The 21575-nt window shown below is 43.5% G+C and overlaps 3 protein-coding genes across 4 annotated transcripts; 1 reads left to right on the top strand and 2 right to left on the bottom strand.

Moving 5' to 3' along the window:
* Positions 1-45: 45 nt before the first annotated feature.
* LOC122619133 (ATP-binding cassette sub-family G member 1) lies at positions 46-18592 on the bottom strand. 2 transcript variants are annotated; one of them, XM_043795887.1, is made up of 12 exons: positions 18489-18592; positions 8915-9339; positions 8729-8846; positions 7439-7634; positions 7179-7324; positions 5750-5988; positions 5521-5661; positions 4845-5170; positions 2897-3065; positions 1781-1881; positions 992-1150; positions 46-919 (listed from the first exon to the last, which is right to left on the bottom strand). In XM_043795887.1, the coding sequence occupies exons 2-12, from the start codon at positions 9288-9290 to the stop codon at positions 575-577; spliced, it is 2316 nt and encodes a 771-aa protein (XP_043651822.1). In that variant the 5' UTR covers positions 9291-9339; positions 18489-18592; the 3' UTR covers positions 46-574. The 2 variants fall into 2 exon arrangements, with proteins under 2 accessions (XP_043651822.1, XP_043651813.1); XM_043795878.1 differs by lacking the exon at positions 18489-18592 and adding an exon at positions 13036-13568.
* A 237-nt stretch (positions 18593-18829) lies between these two features.
* On the top strand, positions 18830-19749 carry LOC122626399 (rRNA-processing protein UTP23 homolog). The gene is made up of 3 exons (XM_043806645.1): positions 18830-18992; positions 19054-19254; positions 19318-19749. The coding sequence occupies exons 1-3, from the start codon at positions 18873-18875 to the stop codon at positions 19729-19731; spliced, it is 735 nt and encodes a 244-aa protein (XP_043662580.1). The 5' UTR covers positions 18830-18872; the 3' UTR covers positions 19732-19749.
* Positions 19750-20083: 334 nt separating this feature from the next.
* LOC122611430 (dehydrogenase/reductase SDR family member 7) lies at positions 20084-21295 on the bottom strand. The gene has a single exon (XM_043784497.1). The coding sequence runs from the start codon at positions 21177-21179 to the stop codon at positions 20214-20216; it is 966 nt and encodes a 321-aa protein (XP_043640432.1). The 5' UTR covers positions 21180-21295; the 3' UTR covers positions 20084-20213.
* Positions 21296-21575: the final 280 nt, after the last annotated feature.

Below are 21575 nucleotides of genomic sequence, written 5' to 3'. Positions count from 1 at the left end.
TTTTACATTAAGGCATCTCAATAATCAGTAAGCAAAGAGAAGTCATCATATGTACCAAACGTTTTATTATAAAAACAAAAATTTAAAACACAAACTAAACGAAATATACCATGTACAAATAATTCGAACTTAGGGCTAAAACTAAGGCTAATCACTAAAGAGACGAAACAAAATGTTGATCACAAAAGTATCTTTGTAGCGGACCTTATAGGAGTAGATGAATATTCAAGACGTGGCATGGCTGTAGTTCCTCGCGGAGATCCAGCTCAGTGGATGAAGTTTACAGTTTACAGGGCAAGATGGAAACGGGGGGTATAGCGATTGTGTTGCAGTTGATCTTCCTTTTTGGTATATCAGCACTTAAACTGGAGTAAGCTACCCTAAAGCCTTCTTGCATACAATATTTCAGAGAATATCTAAATAAATACCTAAGCTAACATCGAATCGGTCGATCAATCATAAAAACACAAAAAAGGGAAGTTTCGAATATAAAACTTAAAACAAGGAGAGATGGAAAGACACCCGACTATGTACAAAAGGATTAAGACTGGGACTAAGCATTGGGCATGAAATCCTATCGCTTGTTTAGCTTGTGCCACAGTGTGAGGATGGTCAGCACATGCATGACTCCAATCACGATGCCCATGAGGATCAGGCAGTCGGACATGTGCACATCCGATATCATCATGTACTTGAGGAAGACCTTCGGGCTGCGGAAGTGGCAGTACATCGCAGTCTCGGGGCACTCCAGGAAAGGTCGATCCATTCCGTAGATGGCGTTCAACGCCCCATGGAATCCGGCTCGGAAGTAACTCAAGTGCCACATCCATCGGAAGAGGGGCGTGATGTCGATGTAGCGTGTGCAGAAGCCAAACACGGAGAACATCACCGCCAGAATGGGTCCCAAGAACACGGCAAGCTGAGGAAGAGAGATCAGTTAATACCAATTGGATTCCCAGTTAGCTGATGATCTTGATGGTGTAGAACCCACCTTGGTTGGCAACGTGGCTCCCACGAAGAAGCCCCAGGCCTGGGCACTCAAAGAGGCCATTATGCCCAGCAGCACAAAGTAATAGATCCGGAATGAGTCCGTGGCATCGTTTCCAGTCAGATGCACGCTGATGATGATGTACATGGCGGTGCAGAGGCTCTGAAATGTGGAAACACAAATATGAGTAAGCCATTGGGAAAGGAAGGAATTATTGATTGGTTGATTAGTTGAATTGCCATACATATTAATATTGATTTGTGTGTCATTTACCATTTATGATAATATTATAATTCATTGCATTGATATGGGCCGTGATAAGTGATTAATAGTAGGCAGATTAGATAAAACCAGTCTATGGGTTCCTACTTTCATATGTGTAGAACTGGTATGACACCACAAAAAGTGGAAAAGCTGACATGAGAATGCTGCCCCTAATTACCAAAAATGCCAGGCTTTCGAATCGTAAAGCATTGCGGCAAACAAAAGAGTTTCTTTCAATGCCAATTTCACTACATATGCAGGTATATATGCCGGAGTATCGGAACAATCACTGCAAAATTACAGGTAGTCGCGGCTTACGCGATTCTGTCACGCAAATGCAACGCAAACTCGAACATCGCCGATTTCACATCGTTAATTTGACTTAATGACCGAGCGGCAATTCATTAGGCCACTGCCACCTATGGAAGCTTAGCTCTAAATGATGATTAATGAGCACCATCGCCACCGTTGGGGTTGGGTTCTGATCGGTCTGGTGATCTATAGTATCAGCCATGGGGGGAGACTCACCTGGAAGGGTATTTCGAAGGAGATCAGCGAGAGGAAGTAGGGACCCAGCTTGTACCAGCGGTTGAAGTGCTCCCGTGTCAGCATGTCAATTTCCAGCGGAACTGCGGATAAAGTTAATTGATAAATGAGATTGCGATTAAATTCAATTCAATTCAATTCGATGCGATGCGATGCGATGCGAAGTGTGCGCACGAAGGTAAGGGCATTATACATATGTAGGTCAGGTCAGTAAACCGAAACCGGTAAAGATCGAATCCCCAACTCCCCCAGGTCCAATGCCTCCTGTCTGCAGCAATTTATTGTAAGAGAGTCGAGAATCGCTGGCCAACCGGTTTTATTATACAATAATCGCAGCTTGTGTCTCTTGTATTTTATAATTATTTACTTAGCGGACTTCGGGATCGCCTTTTTCGGGGTGAGAAGTGCAATTTCTGGCAATTTACATGGAAATTATAAATGACAAAGTGGATCGACAGAGATCTTTTATCGCTAATCAAATCTGTCCTCGCTGCGAGGGTTAATGTTCCAATAAATATACTTTCAATAGGTTTATTTTGGCGAATTGGGAACGCTGATAATTTATAGTTTATGCCTAGAGATCTCTAGATAATAGATTCTGAAGAGGTTTTAGCATGTCGACATAACCAATAGAACAGACATTATGTATATGATATCTCACAACACAGTTTTAATCTTAACAACTCAGCTAACTGAAAGACATTTCTGAAAGTCGAAACCAACCCAGCTAATGATCCACTATCTAAGCACAAAATCTTGTTTCCTTTTCGCCAATTAAGACCCCCGAAATTTTGTGCAAATGCCAAGAAATTATTGGCTAATCCGCAAGCCGAGTTATATAAGTATCTAGCCGAAGTATCTTAGAATGCGGCAGCTGAAGACAAAGCACAGTGGCCAAAATAAACAGAGATTGCGCAAGAACAGCTGCAGTTTCTGCCAAATCTGGCGACAAATTTTTGCATAACTTGGCTATCCAAGAAAACCAATGACTGGAAACTGGGAGAGGCCAAGCCGGAGCTGCGCGATAGCACTCGAGAACCACTTGGACACTTGGACAAATGCATTTGGGAGGTGAGGCCAGCGATTGCAGCTACTTACACGTCAAGACCACTGCCATCTTGCCGGTGTAGACCAAGAGCAGCGTGGAGCCGTACAGATACACGTAGTTTCCCAGCACACTCTGCGCATTGTTGCCCACGTTCATGTACAGATACCCGAAGACGACTCCGATGAAAATGTGCGAGAAGATGCGGGCCAGCAGCAGAAACTGGAAAAAGATACAAGGCATAGGGTTAATACAAATTAATATCAAGCAACTAGTTTTCCCTGCCTAATTCATAGAAACTTTAATTGCTAGATAGTTTATGTAATCGCAGTCTTTTACTTTCTCATGCGAATGCGCAGAACTCTTTAATGTCCTTGTAAATACGCAGTTTTCGTTAGTTAGTCGTTAGTTTTTGTGTTCGCAGCAGATTTCACTTTAAGTGACACACTTATGGGCAGTTTCCCCAAGGTAGGGCTATTTGTCATGTCCATAAAAGCGCCAAGCAGTTAACTATCTTGTGTGAAAGTGGGTCTAAGCTATTACATATTGCGTTAGCTAAGCCCGTAAGTGTAATAATCATGTTCGTTCTTAGACAAGTGTTAAATAATAGGAAACAGTGTAAGAAACGCCTTTTAATTAGCTGGCTCCACAATTTGATGGCTAATGCAGTGACCGCAGCTGTACCTTGGGCAACCACCAATAGCCAGCAAGAGCTCGTGCAGTGGATGTTGGTCATTAGAACGAACTAAAGCCGAAATCTGTGTGAAGGCTGAGTGCTGGCATTACTTTTGAGTTACGAGCCGCTCGAGTGGCTCCGAGATTCTCGGATTCTGGCCGGTTGGTTGGTTGGTTGGTTGGTTAGTTGGTTGGCCAGTTCTATGACACTACGCTGACAAGTCAATATCGGTGGCTAACAAAGTTGTGGAGGTGCTAACAAAGCTATGCCCACACTCCAGTGTTTGAGTGGCCGAGTGCAGTGTGTATGCAGATCCACATTAATCGTGTGCAGTCACATAAAAGCGAGTTAGCTCGCTAAGTGGTCATCACACAAGCTGTTCAATTTCACATCTGAAACGTTCGCCAAGTGCTAATTGGGCACATTCAGATGATAAACGCCGGTCATCAATCTCGATGGCGTCTCTGATTCCGAAGTTATTTATTTATTTATTTCATTTTTATGCTAAGTATTTGAGCCTTTGCCCTCAGTCATTTGTTTTCATTTGTCGCACTGCCAACGAACTGCAAGCCGTGTTAAGTGTAGAAGAAACCATCTAATCCATACTGGTTAGCTATGAGAAATTCAATTACACAATCGAGTTGTGTGCATGAATTACTTATGAGCCCACAAGTTGCAAAATAAAATTATGCTTAATGCCCCGATTATATGTTTTAGGTATAATGCTCTCGGAAACGAAAAAAAAAACTCAGCAAATGCCCTATTATATTCCGCATGCATGATCTTATATCACAATTAAAAGCATGCATAAGTCCCATTTTCGTATGATTTTTTAGCAAAATCCGAAAGCGTGGCGAAGTGGCCAACCTTCCCAAAAAAAAACTTATAGTAAGTACTTAATGTACTACGGCCATTGTGGCCGTAAATGGTAATGTGCAGCTGTGCTGTAATTGCCCGGAGAAATAAAGCGAAATAAAGTAAAAAGCGGCTATTTGAGAGATTAGCCATTAAGAATTACGCAGAAACGAGATTAGCCGAAACTGGATTCACTTTTTCGAGGACGCCGCACCAATTACCAAATCAACTTGACAGCCCATCAACTCTTAGCCACTCTGCCACTCAGCCACTCAGTCACTGCCCTAAACTGGCTTTAAGCTAATTGTTACCCACTTTGTGCATTAAAATTATTGCAGGCGAGTCTTTAAAACGTAAGCTTAAGTATATAAGTAATATAATATATGTATGCCATATTTCGGCCCTTGAACTTTGAGCGTTTCCGATTGCATGATAATTAGTTATTATGACCCCACTGTATTTCTACTCACGTAGTTTCGCTTGGCGCAAATCAAGATGCGCTGCATCAGGAGCACATACTGCATGAGGAACGAGGCCGATCGAATGGCATTGGCCATTGCCGGCCTGGCAAGCTCACTGCCACTGGCAAGCCTCTGTGGCTGGGGATGGGGATGGGGATGGGGCTGCAGATTCTTCTCGAGGAGCTCTGGGTCCGTGCCCTCGGTGGCGCCGTTCAGTGCCTTGATCTCCTCCAGAGCCAGCTCCTGCGGCGAGGCCTTCACGTAGTCGAAGGTGGAGAACTGCACCTGCGCAACGGAGGCCAGCGCTTCGCCCAGCGTTTTGGCGCCGATGTTGTCTGCAATTTGGAGAAAGTTCATGATGGTAGCTGGCAGGTAAAGTAGGGGAAATTTGGAAATTTTCTGCACCATGCCAGGCCAACAATTGGCCATTTTCCGCAAAAAAAAACTCGTATACTCGTATGTGTAGCTATCAATTGTTGCCAAGTCTAAATGGGCAACACGTTTATAACACCGAAATAGTGGCACACACCTCCACTTTATCGACTCAACTTTAAAACGTGGCCACATAAAGATGCTATCACTTGACCGTAACAATATTCGCATAAAACTTCATTCAAACTTTTATATTTAGAATTTACTTTAATAACCGAAGCATGGCAACAGATCCGAGGAGCTCAGAACTCACCTTTAATCGTGGCCACGAGGCGTGACATATCGGCACTGCTCATAAAGCGACAGCGATCCACATCCTCGTAATACTTTTTATTGGCCGCATAGATTAGCTCATTCAGGTCACGTTGATGCTCGCCCACGGCCACTTCCAGCACTGGAATCCATATGAAATGATACGATGTGATATGATATAGTATATAGATGGGTAGATGGAGATCAGGGCATGAAAGTGGGGAACTTACGATAGTCGGCCGGGTTGTGGTAGCTGGGGCAGACGAGCTGCTGGTCGGCCAGGAAGGGCACCAGTTCCCGCACAGGTCCTTGGTACATGCAGTGGCCATCCACGACGGTGTAGAGCTTGTCGAACATCTCGAAGATCAGGGCACTCGGCTGGTGGATGGTGCAGACTATCGTGTGGCCCTGGGACGCCAGCTTCTTCAGCAGAGCCACGCAGGAGCTGCACGAGGAGCTGTCCAAGCCTCTGGAATCCGAGAAGACGAGCAGAACGACCCGGCAATTAATTCAACTTTCGGAGTGAGTCAACTTTGCTTAATTGCTGCCTGCCTAACCTTTGAAGAATAACAACCCCATTAAAGCTCTGCCTTACTGACAGAAAAGAACATCAAACAATTGGGCAACTGAAACTTTAATGGTAGGTGAGATTGGGGCTTGAACTTGAAGCGAACTCGAATTGAAAGTGACAAACGAGTTTGTTCCCAAAATCCATTTAGCAATGCAAGTCAAGCGGCATTGCAAAGATTTGATCGACTTGCAGTCGGCATTTTATTGGACAATTTCAAAAACGAGTTTTTGTAAGTGTTAATAACTGCCTGTAATTGAGATATACGTCTCACTTCAAATAGGTATTCGTATCCATATCCTAAATTCAGGTTCACACTTTGCTTAATAGCCTTCTATACATATATACACATATCTTGGACTTACTATCAGTCAATAAATGGTAAAAAAAAAAGAGAGGTTTATTGGAATGAACATGATATCAAAGCGTTGCTCAAAAATAACCCCGTTGTTCTCTGCTTTTATTCTTGGTATATTTCTGGAGCTGGCAACTCCCTTTGTTTGTAAACCATCCAGTCACGGTTTTCACTTCGGGATTGTGGAGTGTTCAGCGAGTTGTCTGAATCAACTTTTACTTAGTCATGTCCCCTGAAAAGGGTTCATAATCGCCATCCAGACAACTCAAAATAGCTGGCCACTAATTGCTGCATAAATCTGATTTGGCTATAAATATAGCCGCAGACCCATCGATCCCCATTAAAGTAATCTACAACTAATGAACAATTTAATTAATTACGCGATTATCAGCCAGATAGCGCAGTAATTAAATGAATATTCAATAACAAGATACATGTCGCATGCTAAAATTTAAATAACAAACTGTTTACAGCCCACTGAGCAGCACCTAATCAAAGCAAACTAAACTATTAAACAGACTATCTGGACAATTGATAAGCCCTATTGCTATAAAGACAAGTAGAAATACAGACGGGGACAAACTTGACTTGTGGGTCAGTTGGTATTTTTGCTGAATTTCCGCCAGGCAAAGTTTGCTCATCATCGCCTTCAGAGCGCTGGAGATGATCACTACTGCGATGGCTACTCTAATTACATAAGTCTGCGCTTATAGTATAGTAGTATAGTGTCACTCACGTCGTCGGCTCATCCAGATATAGCACGGGAGGATTACTTATCAGCTCCAGGGCGATTGCGAGTCGCTTCTTCTGGCCACCCGAAAGCTTCCCGGTGGGCACATTGTAGCGATGGTCCAGACCCAGCAGCGATAAGATGTGTTTGATCTGCAGATGGTACCAGAAGTATTTCGAATAAGATAAGATATCGCATCATTGCCCTGATATCCTCGCACTTCTTTGGGCTTCTTGAGAGCTGTAAATATATGGATGATCACTTACCAGGTCCATTTTGTACGCCTTGGTGACCTTGAAGCCCAGTTTCAGATGGGCCGCCAGGAGCATTATCTCGCCGACCAGCAGCTGCGGACGCAGCAGATCGTCCTGGTGGATGTAGCACAGCATTTGGCGGAACCGCTCCGAGCTGGGAGCCATTGGCTTTTTGTTTACCCGGATATCGCCCGACACGCCAGTGGAGCTGTTGAACAAAAATCACAATATAATTACAATAACGTACATCGGTTCAACATAAGCCGGGCTGAATAAAAAAATAGCTTCGCAAGCGTCTGGTTCGGGGAAGTAAACCGAACCATATGTACATACATGCGCCACTTTCAAGTTCATAGTTTACTGACCGATAACGTTTAGCAATGAAAACCCGTGTACCGCCTGGGGGCATCGTTTATGCCACCACGTCCACTTCCACAACTTGATCATGATAATTAAAGCAGCAGCCTGCAGTATACAAGTATGGTTACACGGGCCAGACGCGCAACATCTCCCCTCTGCACGTGCGGTGCATGTATAAATTGCTAAAATGTTTATTTACTAAAAATGCTGTAATAGCTGTCAGTTGGCCATCAAAAAGAGCGCTGCGATTAAGCGTCGATTTCCTGCGAGATACGTCAATTCGTGGGCTTGTGACTCAGAGATTGTTACCCAACCCCGAATCCCCGACTGAAGTCCTAATTATGCAATGGCTGAGAACTTGAACCGCGCTGCCGGAGGAAGTGATGAGATTATGTCCGGGATGGAACGGCAATCGCAAGTGCACCGACTTCCAGACGTCAAACGAAACGCGCGATTGTGATTCATGTGTACTGTGCACACAGCTATCAGGCTATCAGTTTAGACATTTGCCAAGTGCAGATTGCTCTAAATCTAAATGCAAATCGAATAGCTCCAGGGAATATGGAAATATGAAATCATACACCCTACAGCTTACTTGCAACCATTTGCTTTCTAATCTGTATTTGCATATGACTAGGAGATACTGGAACTAGGTGCATTTCCACAAGACCCTCTTCAAGCCCTTTGATCTCTAACCCAGCCATGTACAAATTTAATTATATAGCTAACCAAATGCAGCTGTGTTGCTCAAACAATGTGCTGATTGATTGAACGACTGCGACGTCTGCACTTTATATGCACAGCCGATGTGTCCAATGTGTAATTAAATGGCACGAAACAGATTGCAAATTCAGCGATATAACCATAAATTAAATGCCAAGCTGCCCGCCAAGCTGCAAATCCATTTTCAAGTTCAGCTGTGCGGAAGTTCAGAAGACTCACCAAAATCCGGACATCACATTGAGCAGCGTGCTCTTCCCAGCTCCCGAAGGACCCATGATGGCCGTGAGTTCGCCAGACCGGAAGCTGCCGTTCAGGCCATGAAGGATCTCCTTGCTGACTGCGGCGCAAAATGTAAATATCTCAATAAAACACTATTAAACACTATCAAAGATGTGGGGTACGCACCGAACTTTCGCTCCGGGAAGGAGAACTTCTTCACCGTGTAGCGCACGTCGGAGAACTCGATGTCCACGGGATCGCAGTGGTCGAAGTTGGCATGTGCCACCGCCTGGTGGTAGTTGGGCCTCTGGAATTCGCTCAGGTCATTGGTCACCTTGGTGGTCAGCTCGGAGGAGCCGCGGGACGAGGTCGACGACGTCTCGTCGATGGACAGCTCCGAGCTGGCCGCCGTGGTGCAACAGTTTATGCCCAGGCAACCGCCATCGTGGTCACCATGGTGATCCTTGAGACTGCCGACGCCGGAACTGCTGCTGGCATCACTGCTCGCACCACCCACGCAGCAGGCGGCGTCCGAGGCCTTGATGTCTGGCAAGAGGGTCATGTTGGTGCGGATTCCTCAATGTTTCTGGTCTGCTGGTCAGCGCAGGAATCTGGAATGTCACGCAGAGGAATGCACTCTTTAGATGCGTTGCAAACTGGTCGAGGGTTCAGGAAACTGCGAAGATTAGGCTTATCAACGCAGACGTGTTTGAATACAATCAATAAATGTGTTGCAGTAATCTGCGTTTGAACGCCAAGGCGGAGACTGAACGCTAATATTGCTATATTAATTATAATGCTAATTAATTTTCTCTCTAGTTATGTGGTCCATCGAAAAACAGAATTCACGTTTATAATTGATGGCCTTTCAACAGTTTTTCGCCCAAGTGTAGAATTATAGAAGCCGCTTCAGAATTAACGACCTGTTTGCTCGCTGGGGCGTTAACTTCATTTAATGTTGCTATTTGACTACAAATTATTTATTTGTTTGTTAACTAAATTTTTGGGGGCGTTTCACTTAGCTTGTGCAATTTAGTAAGACACTTTATAGGCTCACTTGCAGATGCGCTAACTTAGCAGATGCGTCATTAAATATGTCTTATATAAATATATATAAAAACCCAGTTTGTTTTGTTTTCTGGGCTTTTGTTTAAGCCCGCCTCGAACAAAGAAAGTTATTGAGGTGTAAAAGGCATTTATGGGGGATGGGGGCACTTCGCTAAGTGAAATGTGAGGTCTGTCAGTCTGATGGATAGACAGTTTTGTAGGCTGGCAGTCTGGCGATCCCTTTTCTGCTGAGAATTCCCCTTTGGAGTCCAATAAACTTTAAGTTTATTCACAGACAGTTTTATGTTCTAAAAACTATGGCATGTAACCAATTAAACTTTTCGCCCGTCATCTTTGGTGGAATTTCTCCTCTTTGAATCGATGACTCGACATTATGCAAAAATAGACACTCAAAGAACGAATAAAATCAGAGACTTGGTAGTGAATTGAAGAAACGGTGTCAATAGCAAATATTGATGTTCCAGTCCTAATGAAATTAGAATTGATTTATAGTTGATTATTCCCCTGTTAGCTAATGTTTGCTAATTTTATGTACCCTTGACTTAGGTCAGTAATTTTCTGCCCGATTTAGGGTTTGCTAATTACTTATGCAAACAAATAAGCTGGGCGGAATCGCCTAGAATGTTGTTTGCACTTGATGGACAGGTGTGTAACTATTGGGAAATAGTTTATTAACTACTATACTAAATTGCACTGCCTTTCTCAACACGAAACCTTCAAAGAACGAATATCTAGGCTAGCACACATGCAAATTGAAAAGCGCTTTTCCAGCGGCTTTGGGCGGCTCTTTTTTGCCAGGTTGTCCACCCATGTGTTTTTCGATTTTGTTTGGCCAACAAGTTTCGAGTAGCCAACTGATATTGACTTTGGTGTAAAGAGTTTGTGTCTGGCTTGTTAGCTGAATGACAAGTCAAACACTGTTGAGAGACAAGGCGAAACCCGTTTCACATAAAGAACTGCAAATCATTTACACGATTTTCGCAGTTCGCAGTCTTTGATTAGCCAAAAAAATAGAGCCGCTCGAGTCGAGAAGTGCGACATGATCTTGGTGGCAACTGGAAGTTCAACTGGTTCTGTCTTGAGTGCATTTCGAGTGCAGTTTCATTGAGTTGACAGTTTCCATTGATTGGGCGACTGTGGCAGACACAATTGAGTTCAGCATATGGTCGACCCATTCACGACGTTTGGCGAATGACATAATTTTATATGTGAACTGTGAACACTTTGGAGTGCTCATGTCTATGCATATGAAATCAGAAAATCGAAGTACTCGACCATGGTGGCATATTAGATCACGGATGAATACCTAAATCGGGAGTATGTTGTGAATTTACTGCAGGGACTACAAGGCTTTCAATGTTGCACGTAATTAGTTTTTATCATGCATTTTTACTTTATTTATCGTATAAAGTATAATGTGCATACTTAGATCTTTGTTTATAAATCTGTGCCCTAGCTGAATTTCAGCAACAATTAATATTTTTATTGCAACACTTATCTTTTAAGCATTTTAAGCTCGAGCTGCGATGACTCAAATATAATTGTGTATGCACTTTGTAAGCCAGAGATCGTGACCCAGCTTCATAAGTGGTTCAGAAGCACCGAAACGAAACTATGAGAATCCGGGTAGATAATAATCATATAATTTTGGAAAGCTCTCGTCGCAAAGGTCGTTGGGACCTTTCGACATTTAGACATTCGGTCTGCTGTCTGCTGTCTGTTCTCTGTTCATAACTGAGTCGATGCAAATTGTTATTTTTTCGCCGCTGGCTCGACATGCAAATACACATAAACTCGAAAAACGCTCGCCATCGAAAAACGCTCGCCATTTCAATTAAAGTCACGAAACTGAAAGATCATGAACAACTTCAGTACAGAAAATAAAACAAAAGTAGAGGAGAACTACAATAGAATGAGGCAATTGATCGTTTCGGCTTGGCTACTGCACAGCCACGATAAATACAAAACAAAAAGGAAAACTAAGCCGCGCATTACGTATACGACCCCTGGAACCACTATTTCACTGTTCACTGTTCGCCTCGCGATAAAGAAAAGTGACATCGCCAAGGCCAGCACGTGGCCAGCTAAATAATGTTAATGGATCAGGGTTTATCTCAGCCAGACTCGGAAAACATATATGCACAAGAATGAGTTCTACAAGTATGACAGCGATCATACTTGTATGTACATACATACATCGCATATGAACGTCGCAGTAGCCGGCATAATATTAAGTTTGTTTTGGTTTCCAATATTTGTCTTGCCTTTTTCTGTGTTCAATTGTTGAATTCTTTCTCGCTTCGAGTGGCGGCAGTCAGCCAATGACCGCTATATTCGGTTTGTTTATAATTTATAATTCGAGTGCATTACTTGGCTATTTGCCTTCATATCTATATACTCGTATGCACACGTTTGTACTTTTTATTGTCCGGGTCGCGTAATGAGCAAATTGAAGGAAATTAGGATGATTGAATGGGCATTTAGATATTTAGATAGAGAGATTTATCTGCTGGAGTAGCGAAATAAAAGTCCACGATATAAGTAATTGCCCCAAACAAATTAGAAACACATTGTGGCTGGGCATGGGCATGGGCATGGGTATGGAAGTGAATAAATTTGCATAGCACAATTCCCCATTCAAAGCACACTCATGAATAAGTGAGTCGAGGCACGAGTGATGCAACTAGAAATACTGTTCGCAGCGGATCGCATAATCGCATAATAGGAGTGTGAGTGGGAGTGGGAGTGGGTCGCACGATAAAGAAAAACCCGCCGATGAAGTCGATTCTAATCCGATGGCCTACATTTTCCAGTTTCAAGTTCTGTTCAAGAGTGACGCGGCAGACAGAGAGGGCAGTCGAAGAAAGAGCAGGACGGGTAGCTTGTCTTCCAAGAAAGACAAGCCAAAATATGCAGCAGAAATGTTTACTTTATAATCCATAGCTTTCGCATTCACAAATATTTGTATTTATTTGTAAACAAATGCATATTCAATGGTACATATGTGAGCAGATTTATGAGAAATTTCCATATTGTAGAAATTTAAAAGATTCAAGAAACTAGAAGCATTCTTCTTTTTTTCTCAGTGCCTGGCAGACATTCAGTATTCTTCAGTTCTTTGTCTACACAATTCTTCTGGTGATTCAACCCGCTCCTGCACTCCACTCCCCCCCGAGCTTTCTATCGTTCTTCTCCGTTTAATGGGTCAAAAGGTAACCAACTCGGCGGTGTTAACGAACCTCTTGACTGCAGGTTCTTCAGCGGCTCTTTCTTCGCTGTAGTACACAAATTATTCGTATTCTTCTATTCTTCTCGGGAAGTCGTAAGAGTTGACGCGTAACGAATATTTCTGAATGAAAACACATAAACACAGAGAAATGTTTCTCGTAATCCTCAGGCAACCGCGGAATAATTGCAGTGTGTCTAATTAACCTTTGATTTGCATATGGACGAACACGCGATGATTGTTTTATTGTTGTTAGGCGCACTTCTTGTATTTTTTTTGTCGATTTACTAATTCGTCTTTGTTGCACTTTCTTCACATTTTTCTACTTTTACTCTCGGTCTGCGGTCTGTGCTTCGATTGCTGCGGCTTTTGCCTCTGCTTCCATTGAACTTATGCAGATGGGCAGCGACGCGTAAATTAATTTCAATTGCGTGTGCTATACATAATGTGCTTCGATTTCAGTGTGTCTCGATTTTCCCCCCGACTCCGATTCCTGCTGAACAAGAATATATATATGCTCCGCTGCACGTGCGCTCGCCACGCTCGCTGCCGATCAACTAAGCGGTGGAGCTCTCTCCGCGATGCCTTTATAAGACCCCCCCATCCGAACCCGAACCCGACTCAGCTGCTCCGGCGGAAACTCTCCCTCTCTCTCGCCGGCCGGTTACGTCTCCGCCTGGCGTTACGTTACGGGATTGCTCCCAACTCCGGCATCCAGTAAACGCCACGAGTGCGGGGTATGCCGAATCTGCATGCGGATTAATAATATATTATGAGGAGTTATATACTTTATCGAACATAAGCTCTTGGTGAGAACTTTCCAGTCATCCTGTAAGGACCTATTCATAACCCTGCCTTTTGTTGTTTCCAGAAAGGGTTCAATCATTTTTCTTGTCTGGCCAGGGTGTCCAACAGTCGAGCCGAGTAGCATGCTGTTTGCATATGCTTATGAGTTTTGCATTACAAGTAATATACCCTGACCTCCATCGCAATCCCGTTAGGCACTACGTAGTGCGACTCTCTTTGGCAAATCTCCCGATTTCTTTCTGGGTTTTTTTCGCCAACGATCGCGTTGCGTGGTTTGCACAAGTCAAAGTCAAGTTTTTCCTATGACGTTAGCTGACGTTAGTTTTTCAATTGCCACAATTTTTCTTTTACTGTGAATCGGCTTGCGGTTGGAGCTGATTTATGTGTGGGCTTTAACAACAACGTGGAAAATGGCAGTTTGACTGGGGCTTTTGGCATTGTTTCATAGACAGAGCGCGAATTTATTCGGGTTTATTGATCGACGAGCTCGGGGACTGGCTGCAATTACTTGAAAATAAGCCATTGGCATATGAACTACAGTGTAATCAATTTGAAGTATTGACTTTTTAATTACTGGTTTGTGCAGGGCTTGCGATAAAGCCAGTCTGCTGCCTTCACAGGAGACACGTGAGCTGGAAAAACTTAATTGTGCTGAGATTAGCTGGGCTAATTGGCTTCTAAATAGATCTAGGGCTGTTGCTACAAGTTTTTTAAATGGGTTAATCCACGGGACGAAGCTTGTTTAAAACACTTAAGTACCTTTGCCCAGCAAAGTTTCTGCGGAGAATGCTTTAATTGTTGTTTGAATATCCACCGATCAATGAAAATAGGGGTAATTATTAGGTTTATGTAGATTCTTTGCTGCATTTTAAAGATACATATTTAAGCTATTACCTATAGCTACTATTTATACATCTATCAACTTTCAACCTCACCTTTAATCATTGAATGGAATAACAAGTGCCTTGGGTCCACCTAAGCCTATTTAGTTTTCTGATCACTCAGGCTTAAACAATCCCTTTTATTGTACTGCAACCCTTAATTACAATCCATTCTGATCAGATCCGGCCAAAGATCAAACAAGTACATGGACCTACCTTAAAATCGTTAATCACCCCTCATTTTTTAAAAAATTCTATATTCAGGAGGGTAAATTTATATTCAAGTCAAGGAAAATTTGTGAAATGGGTCAAATAAAAATTCTGGAAAATGAATCTTAATTATATGCGCTGCAAGTGGGAAACAATACGGAGCTTAGGCCTAGCCTTTGATTTAACCAGGTTCGCCAACTTGGCTAATAACTACTGACATTTCTACGATAAATGGCGCAGTTTTCCCGTAACTTGACTTAGAGAGTAATTATTTGGCCGAGATAAGGAACAAGAGATAGCGAATAGATAATGGAGTTATTTTCCCTGCTTATCTGCACCCAATTATGTGGTTTTTGTCACCGCCAATATCCAGAGATAATGCTGTTTACTGTGTGTTATTTGCGCATCCAGTTATTTGGCTACCAACTGCGGCCAAAACACTTGCTGCACTTCCCACGACCTTTGAGCCAAGTAGATTTCAGGCGGGATATTTGTTAATCGCCATATAATAAACCTCAAGAGATGATTTATGCCCATTTCAGCACTACGCGGATTTTCTTGGCACACGAATGGGCGGTCGCAATGTTTAATTTACATTTATAATTTGCCAGACAACGTCACGTTATTTCCCCTGCGATGTGGGATTTGAGTAGATCTGCTTAAGATTTTACTGAAGTAGAATGGTGATTCAGATTGGGAGATATCGAGTCTCTATATAAATAGACATAAGTACTTTTTAGTTTTATTTTCATATATTCCTATTTTCATATAAAACTAAAATTGCGTACAAACATTCATTCATTCATAAGTTGATACTCGTGTTTACAAGCCGGGGCGCCGCCAATTCATAAACATTCTTGCGAATTGTTTAAAAACAAATAACCAAACAAAATTCTCAGACACATTTCCAATTTCGAATGACACCCAGCTACTCAAATTTATGGGTCTTGGCTTGGAATCTATATTCCTAACCCACATAACCGAGCTTAAAGCATGCTAATGTGACTTTTGTCACGCATTTGTGAATAAATTGCCAGTTTCCTTTTCGCTCAGCTGCGAGGCACTAGCCCAGCTTTTAAATATGAAAATCTAAATAAGCTAAAAACAAATTACTGCTGGTTGTCAACAAACTGACTGAGTCGAAACTACGCAAGCAGGAGATGATGACGATGGCGATTGAGGAGATACCGCTCCACAAGTCCGGCGCACTGATTACCCATCGCGTGTCCCCCTGGCGGCGAAAAGTTTTGGGTGTGCTCCCAGATCTATGTATATACTTATGTATGTGGTCCAAGGCTTCATCGAGTGCTCATAGAAGCCCAGTAGCCCTCGGAGGTGACACGATGCTGGAGCGTGTGCCCATCAACCGAAGCCTTCCAAACAAGGGTTCAATCTGGGTTCACGATCAGCTATTTTTCGCAAGCTAGAAAATACTCAGGGCGACACTTTTTAGTTCGGAAAAAAAGTTCCAAGCTGATAAGTGATAGCGAAATTAGAAATGATTCGCAAGCACTATAATAACAAGCAAATGAGCCTGAGAAGTCTTTCCTTATGCCCGGCCAGAAATCGCAAGAAAATAAAATCGCATTATTAAAAGTCCACTTGGGACACCAAATGTTTCGCTAATGAGAGGCATAAACCCATACCCACCCATCGCTGTATCGCATATAGGGAGCCATCGCCAGAAATCCAAATCGGCTTACCATTTGTCCACTAATTAAGAAAGGGGCAGGGAATCGGAGGAATCGGCGGAATCGGAGGAACCGGAGACAAAGTCTGGCTTTCGGTTTTCTAAGCCTGATTGACATGCATACACTGCAACAAAAATGGGGGCGGCAGGGGCGCGGGCTGGCGTGACGTGTTAATTGTGAATGGATCAATGAATGAATAAGTTGATTTCGAAGGAGGCTACTTGGCATTTCGGTCTGCTCCCAACGGGATGGGATGGCTGATTCCACGACGATCGTGTCGATGGCAACGTAGACCACAGTTGAATGAATTATAGATGCGGGATGATCTTATATAGTTCAAAGTCTGGGGATGGGTGCCCGAAACGCTTACGGCATCAGAATTCAACGAGCCGTGGTTCATAAAACGATAATGTTCAAAATCGTGGGCTTTCATCAGAGTTTTGGGGTATCAAGTGTTATATAACAAGTAGTAAAATATTAAATACCTTTAATATTTCATAGTGTTTTACGCATTTGTAATATTTTTTGTTATTTCCTTTGCTCTCATCATCTACACGGAAATTATATTGACTTAGCTGTATTGATAAAAATAAATTATATTCCAGAAATAGATTAATTGGACAGAAAGCTAATCACGAGTCATCAATTTCTGTCTGTGCTTCCCCCAATCGAGTTAACCAGAACTTCATAGTTACTCTGAATAATAACTAAATGCGAACTGCTGGTTCTTTCCACAACCACCAGTCCACCTGAAGTTACCTCCCCTCGGATGCGTCACTTACTTTCCATTCAAATCCAAAGGCATAATATGGGAACTGAAAACTGCCGAAAAACCCGCCGGAAACAGCGAAAGAAGCCGTCCAAAAAGCTGAGTACCAAAATCAGAATGCGAGACATGCGGCACATGACAGTACTCCGTAATAAATCCAATTTTTCCTATAGCGAAAGGTGTGTTCTGAAGAGGGAATATGAGTGCGCAATCGATTAGCATATGAATACCACTATGCTTTTGGTCATTTCATTGTGCTCCGCCACCGACAAGTTGAATAAACTGCAAGAAGCAGCCGTAAAGTGGAGACGTGGAAAGCGAAGATGATCCATTCGAGGAATGGATCCGAGATCTCAGAGGTATTTGCACCCACGATCCAACCTTCAACCCAGCACGGCTGTCAATGGCCCAACCTTGGGAGATTAACGCTGGAAAAGCAAGGAAAAACAATACTGGATCACACAGCTGCCGCAACTGGCGGCTTTATCGACATGCCATTATAGGCAAACTTGACCAATATTCTTTATCGTTCACGGAAAAAAACTGCGAGAGTGAATGGCTATTCATATCCATTTGCAAATTGAACTTTGAAATTAAAATATTATGACAGCTGCACAATATATTCTAGTATTAAATCTTGTTAAATTGTTTAATTAAGAATTTTATATAGTTGTTGATTTATTTTTCTATATGTACAATGTATGTACAATAAAAAACTCATCAAGAAAACCTCGTTAAATCCAATCAGCATGATTAGCAAGAAATCCATCAATCGTATGTCAATTGAGCAGATTAAGGAAAAACAAGAAACTGACCAAAGAGGAAAACCATCAGGGGTGAGTGGGCAGGGGAAGGCTATAGAAAAGCAATAGGGGGTAGAGGAAAAACTTAATGTACGCCGTAAACAAAAACAGAGAACTGGAGAACCAAAATATGGTAATTGCAAGCGGCACAAATATGATAAATGCGCCGTAACTCAACCTGGGATTTCTCAAACCAAAACTACGCATCACAGGCTTCGAAAGTCCTCGCACACAGTTTATAACTAAACATAAGATTAACTGACTTTTTAGTTGTTAAACACTTTTCACAATCACTTCAAACTTACAGTATAAATTGACACTTAAATAGGAAGCGCTGTCATTAAAATATGAATTTTATTCAAGCGCTGCTTGCTGCGCCTGCAACTGCAGTGGAAAAACAACTGACTACGCGAAGGGAAATGAAAACAAAACGCCTAATAGCTGCGGAAAAGAGAAAGGGAGGGAAATCGCTTTAAGAGGGTTGAAAATGCATTCTCTGTTGCTTCCGGTTTGGCGCCAAATGTAAAGCATTTCGAATTCAGATAACATCAAGCTGTTAATTACAACAGAGCTGCTATGCTCATACAGTCTGTTAGCCAAAAACAGCTGAGGCTGAACGCTTTTCAACACTATAATTGCACGCTGTTTTTGTTTTCATTTGATAAACTAAGTGACTGCTTAAAAACATCATGAAAATATCACGTTTCAAGAAGTCACACAAAACTCTGGTGTTTTTTGCCACCAATTTCGACTACCGGGAACCCTACCAAGTGCTAATAGATGCCACCTTCTGCCAGGCAGCCCTGCAGGTTGAGTCTTTCATATATAAATATCACTTGTTGATTTACCTAGTTATTTTTGATTTTTTAGCAAAAAATTGGCATAGATGAGCAGATAAAGAAGTACTTCCAGTGCGGCGTTAAGCTACTGACCACCCAGTGTGTTATCCTGGAGGCGGAATCTCTGGGAGCTCCTCTCACTGGAGCCACGTCCATCGTCAAGCGATTCCATGTCCACAAATGCGGACACGAGGGAAAACCAGTGCCCGCTTCCGAATGCATCAAGTCGATGGTAAATTGGGAAACACATAATGTCAAATATGCCCCAATTGTCAAAATATTACTCACCTTTTAGACCAAGGACAATCGGTATGTGGTCGCCTCGCAGGATCGTCTGCTGCAGGAGAGTCTTCGCAAGATCCCCGGACGTTGTCTACTCTATCTGCACAAAGCCACTCCCGTTTTGGAGGCCCCATCGAAAGCCTCCAAGAAGTGGGTGCTGCGTCGGGCCAAAAACCTAATGCTGGGCAAACAGGTCGAGAAAATCGACTACATGAAGGAGAAGCAGGGACTGAAGCCAGCTGAAGCTGCAGTCAAACCCAAGAAGCACAAAGGTCCCAAGAACCCCAATCCACTATCCTGCAAGAAGAGCAAAAAGGACAAGGCGAAGCCACAACTCAAGGGAGTTGAGCAGACTGCAATAACAAAGGCGAAACGAAAACGGGTCAAGATTCCCGCGCACGTCAAGGCCGCGTTAGGAAAAGATTAGATTAAATTGGTTGATCAAGTAGATAAATATAAGATAATGCAAGCTAATCTGCAGTCTTGACAAATCATTTTAATGTAAATGTGGGCGGAGTTGCTTTAACCAGCCACCTGAATCTGTTTATAATGGCAAAACGATGTATGCAGCTGAACCAGTTGCAATGATGATAGATTACTAAATTCCTGGATAATAACTTAAGTAAACTAGAATATTTTAGAATTCGTTACTCACCAATTACCATGACGTTTTCTGCATTTTAAACGTACTACCTCTACGTGCTCACCAATTGAATAGGAGAAACTGAAGAATCCCACTGTGCCTGTGAAGATTATCGCAATGCAAACGCACACTCAACTTAATCTTGTGCACATATTTATATATTTTATTATATAGTTAAGCATTATACAAGAGTATAAAAGATGACTGAGAGCCGTTGGAAGGGGGAAGAAGGAAAGAGGAAAGGGCGAGGCTCACCGGAGATTTTCTCACAGTTTGCCCTCGCGAATCTTGTTCAGCGTCTTCTCGGTCATGAACTGGGCCAGGATCTTGCTCAGCGTGGGATTCCGGGCGCAGTAGGCCAATGTGTTGACGGGGAAGAGGCCGCACCAGGTGAGATCCATCTTATTGGCCAAGGCGACGGCGAACAGATCGCCACATCTCTGGGCCGTCATCCGTTTCTGATTGGCCGTACTCAGGCCCACCTTTTCGCCCTGCGAGCCCGTGAAGGCCTCCTGCAGGAAGTCGGTGGCAATGGGTCCCGGTGCGAAGAGGGACACATCCAGCTTGCGCATCTCCACTTTCAGGGAGAGCAAGTAGGCATTCAGTGCGTGCTTGGCGGCACAGTAGGTGGGTGAAAATGGCACTGGGCTGAAGCCGGCGATGCTGGAGGTGGCAGCGATGTGGCCTCGACCGCCATTGTGCTCCACGAAGTAGCGCACTACCAGGCGGCTGAGATGGACCACCGAGAAGACATCCAGCTCGAACAGCTCGCGGTCCACCTCGATCTCGACTTCGGTCCAACTGGCTCGCTGGGAGCGGCCGGCATTGTTGACCAGGACATCCAGCCGATGAAAGTGATTGAGCACCGTGTTGAGATGCGTCTTGTGCTCGTCCAGATCGAGCATGTCCATTTGAATGACCAGCACGTCCTTGGTGGCCAGCAGTCCTCGGGCTGCAGCTAGGCACTCCTCTTGCACCTGCTCCAATTGCTCCAGCCGCCGGGCACTTAGCACCAGTTTCACGCCATGTCTGGCCAAGCTGAGCGCCAGAGCCCGGCCAATTCCGCTCGAGGCACCAGTTATCCAAACCACCTGGCCGCGCATCGACGACAGCGAGACTCCGAAACGGGACTTGTACCACAGGGCCACATTGCAGTCCAGCAGGATCCAGAGGAGCACGTACACCACATAGTACAGCACCAGCAGGAGCAACAGAAACTCCAGGAAGCTCATCTCGTTAACTCTGTCTGGCTCTGCTGGGTCGGAGCAACCTTTGTCCTCTGCCGCAACGGAAGGCACTGAAACCTGTTCTTGCCCTCACGGAAATCACTGCGAGAGGGTCTGATCGATCAGCTGTTACTGGGCACCAGAGATGACGCAGTGACTGGGGAAAGTAATTACCTCATAGTCTTACTGATAGCCCTGCAAAATGGAAATTTGTGTTCGAATGATGCTATATTACATATGTAAATGCCCATTGGCAGCCCAGTAAGGGTACTATTATCTCTGATAAGGCATCCTGTGGAGCAGCAACCAAGTCAGAAAAAGCTCTCCCATCTGCTCATCTCTGATAGTTCCTTTACGTAAACGAGTCAGGTCTTCCAACACTCTACCTTTGCGCCAACACTC

Source organism: Drosophila teissieri, chromosome 2L, assembly GCF_016746235.2.
Source record: "Drosophila teissieri strain GT53w chromosome 2L, Prin_Dtei_1.1, whole genome shotgun sequence".
NCBI classification, from domain to species: Eukaryota; Metazoa; Arthropoda; class Insecta; order Diptera; family Drosophilidae; genus Drosophila; species Drosophila teissieri.
This window is presented reverse-complemented; position numbering and strand designations above follow the sequence as displayed.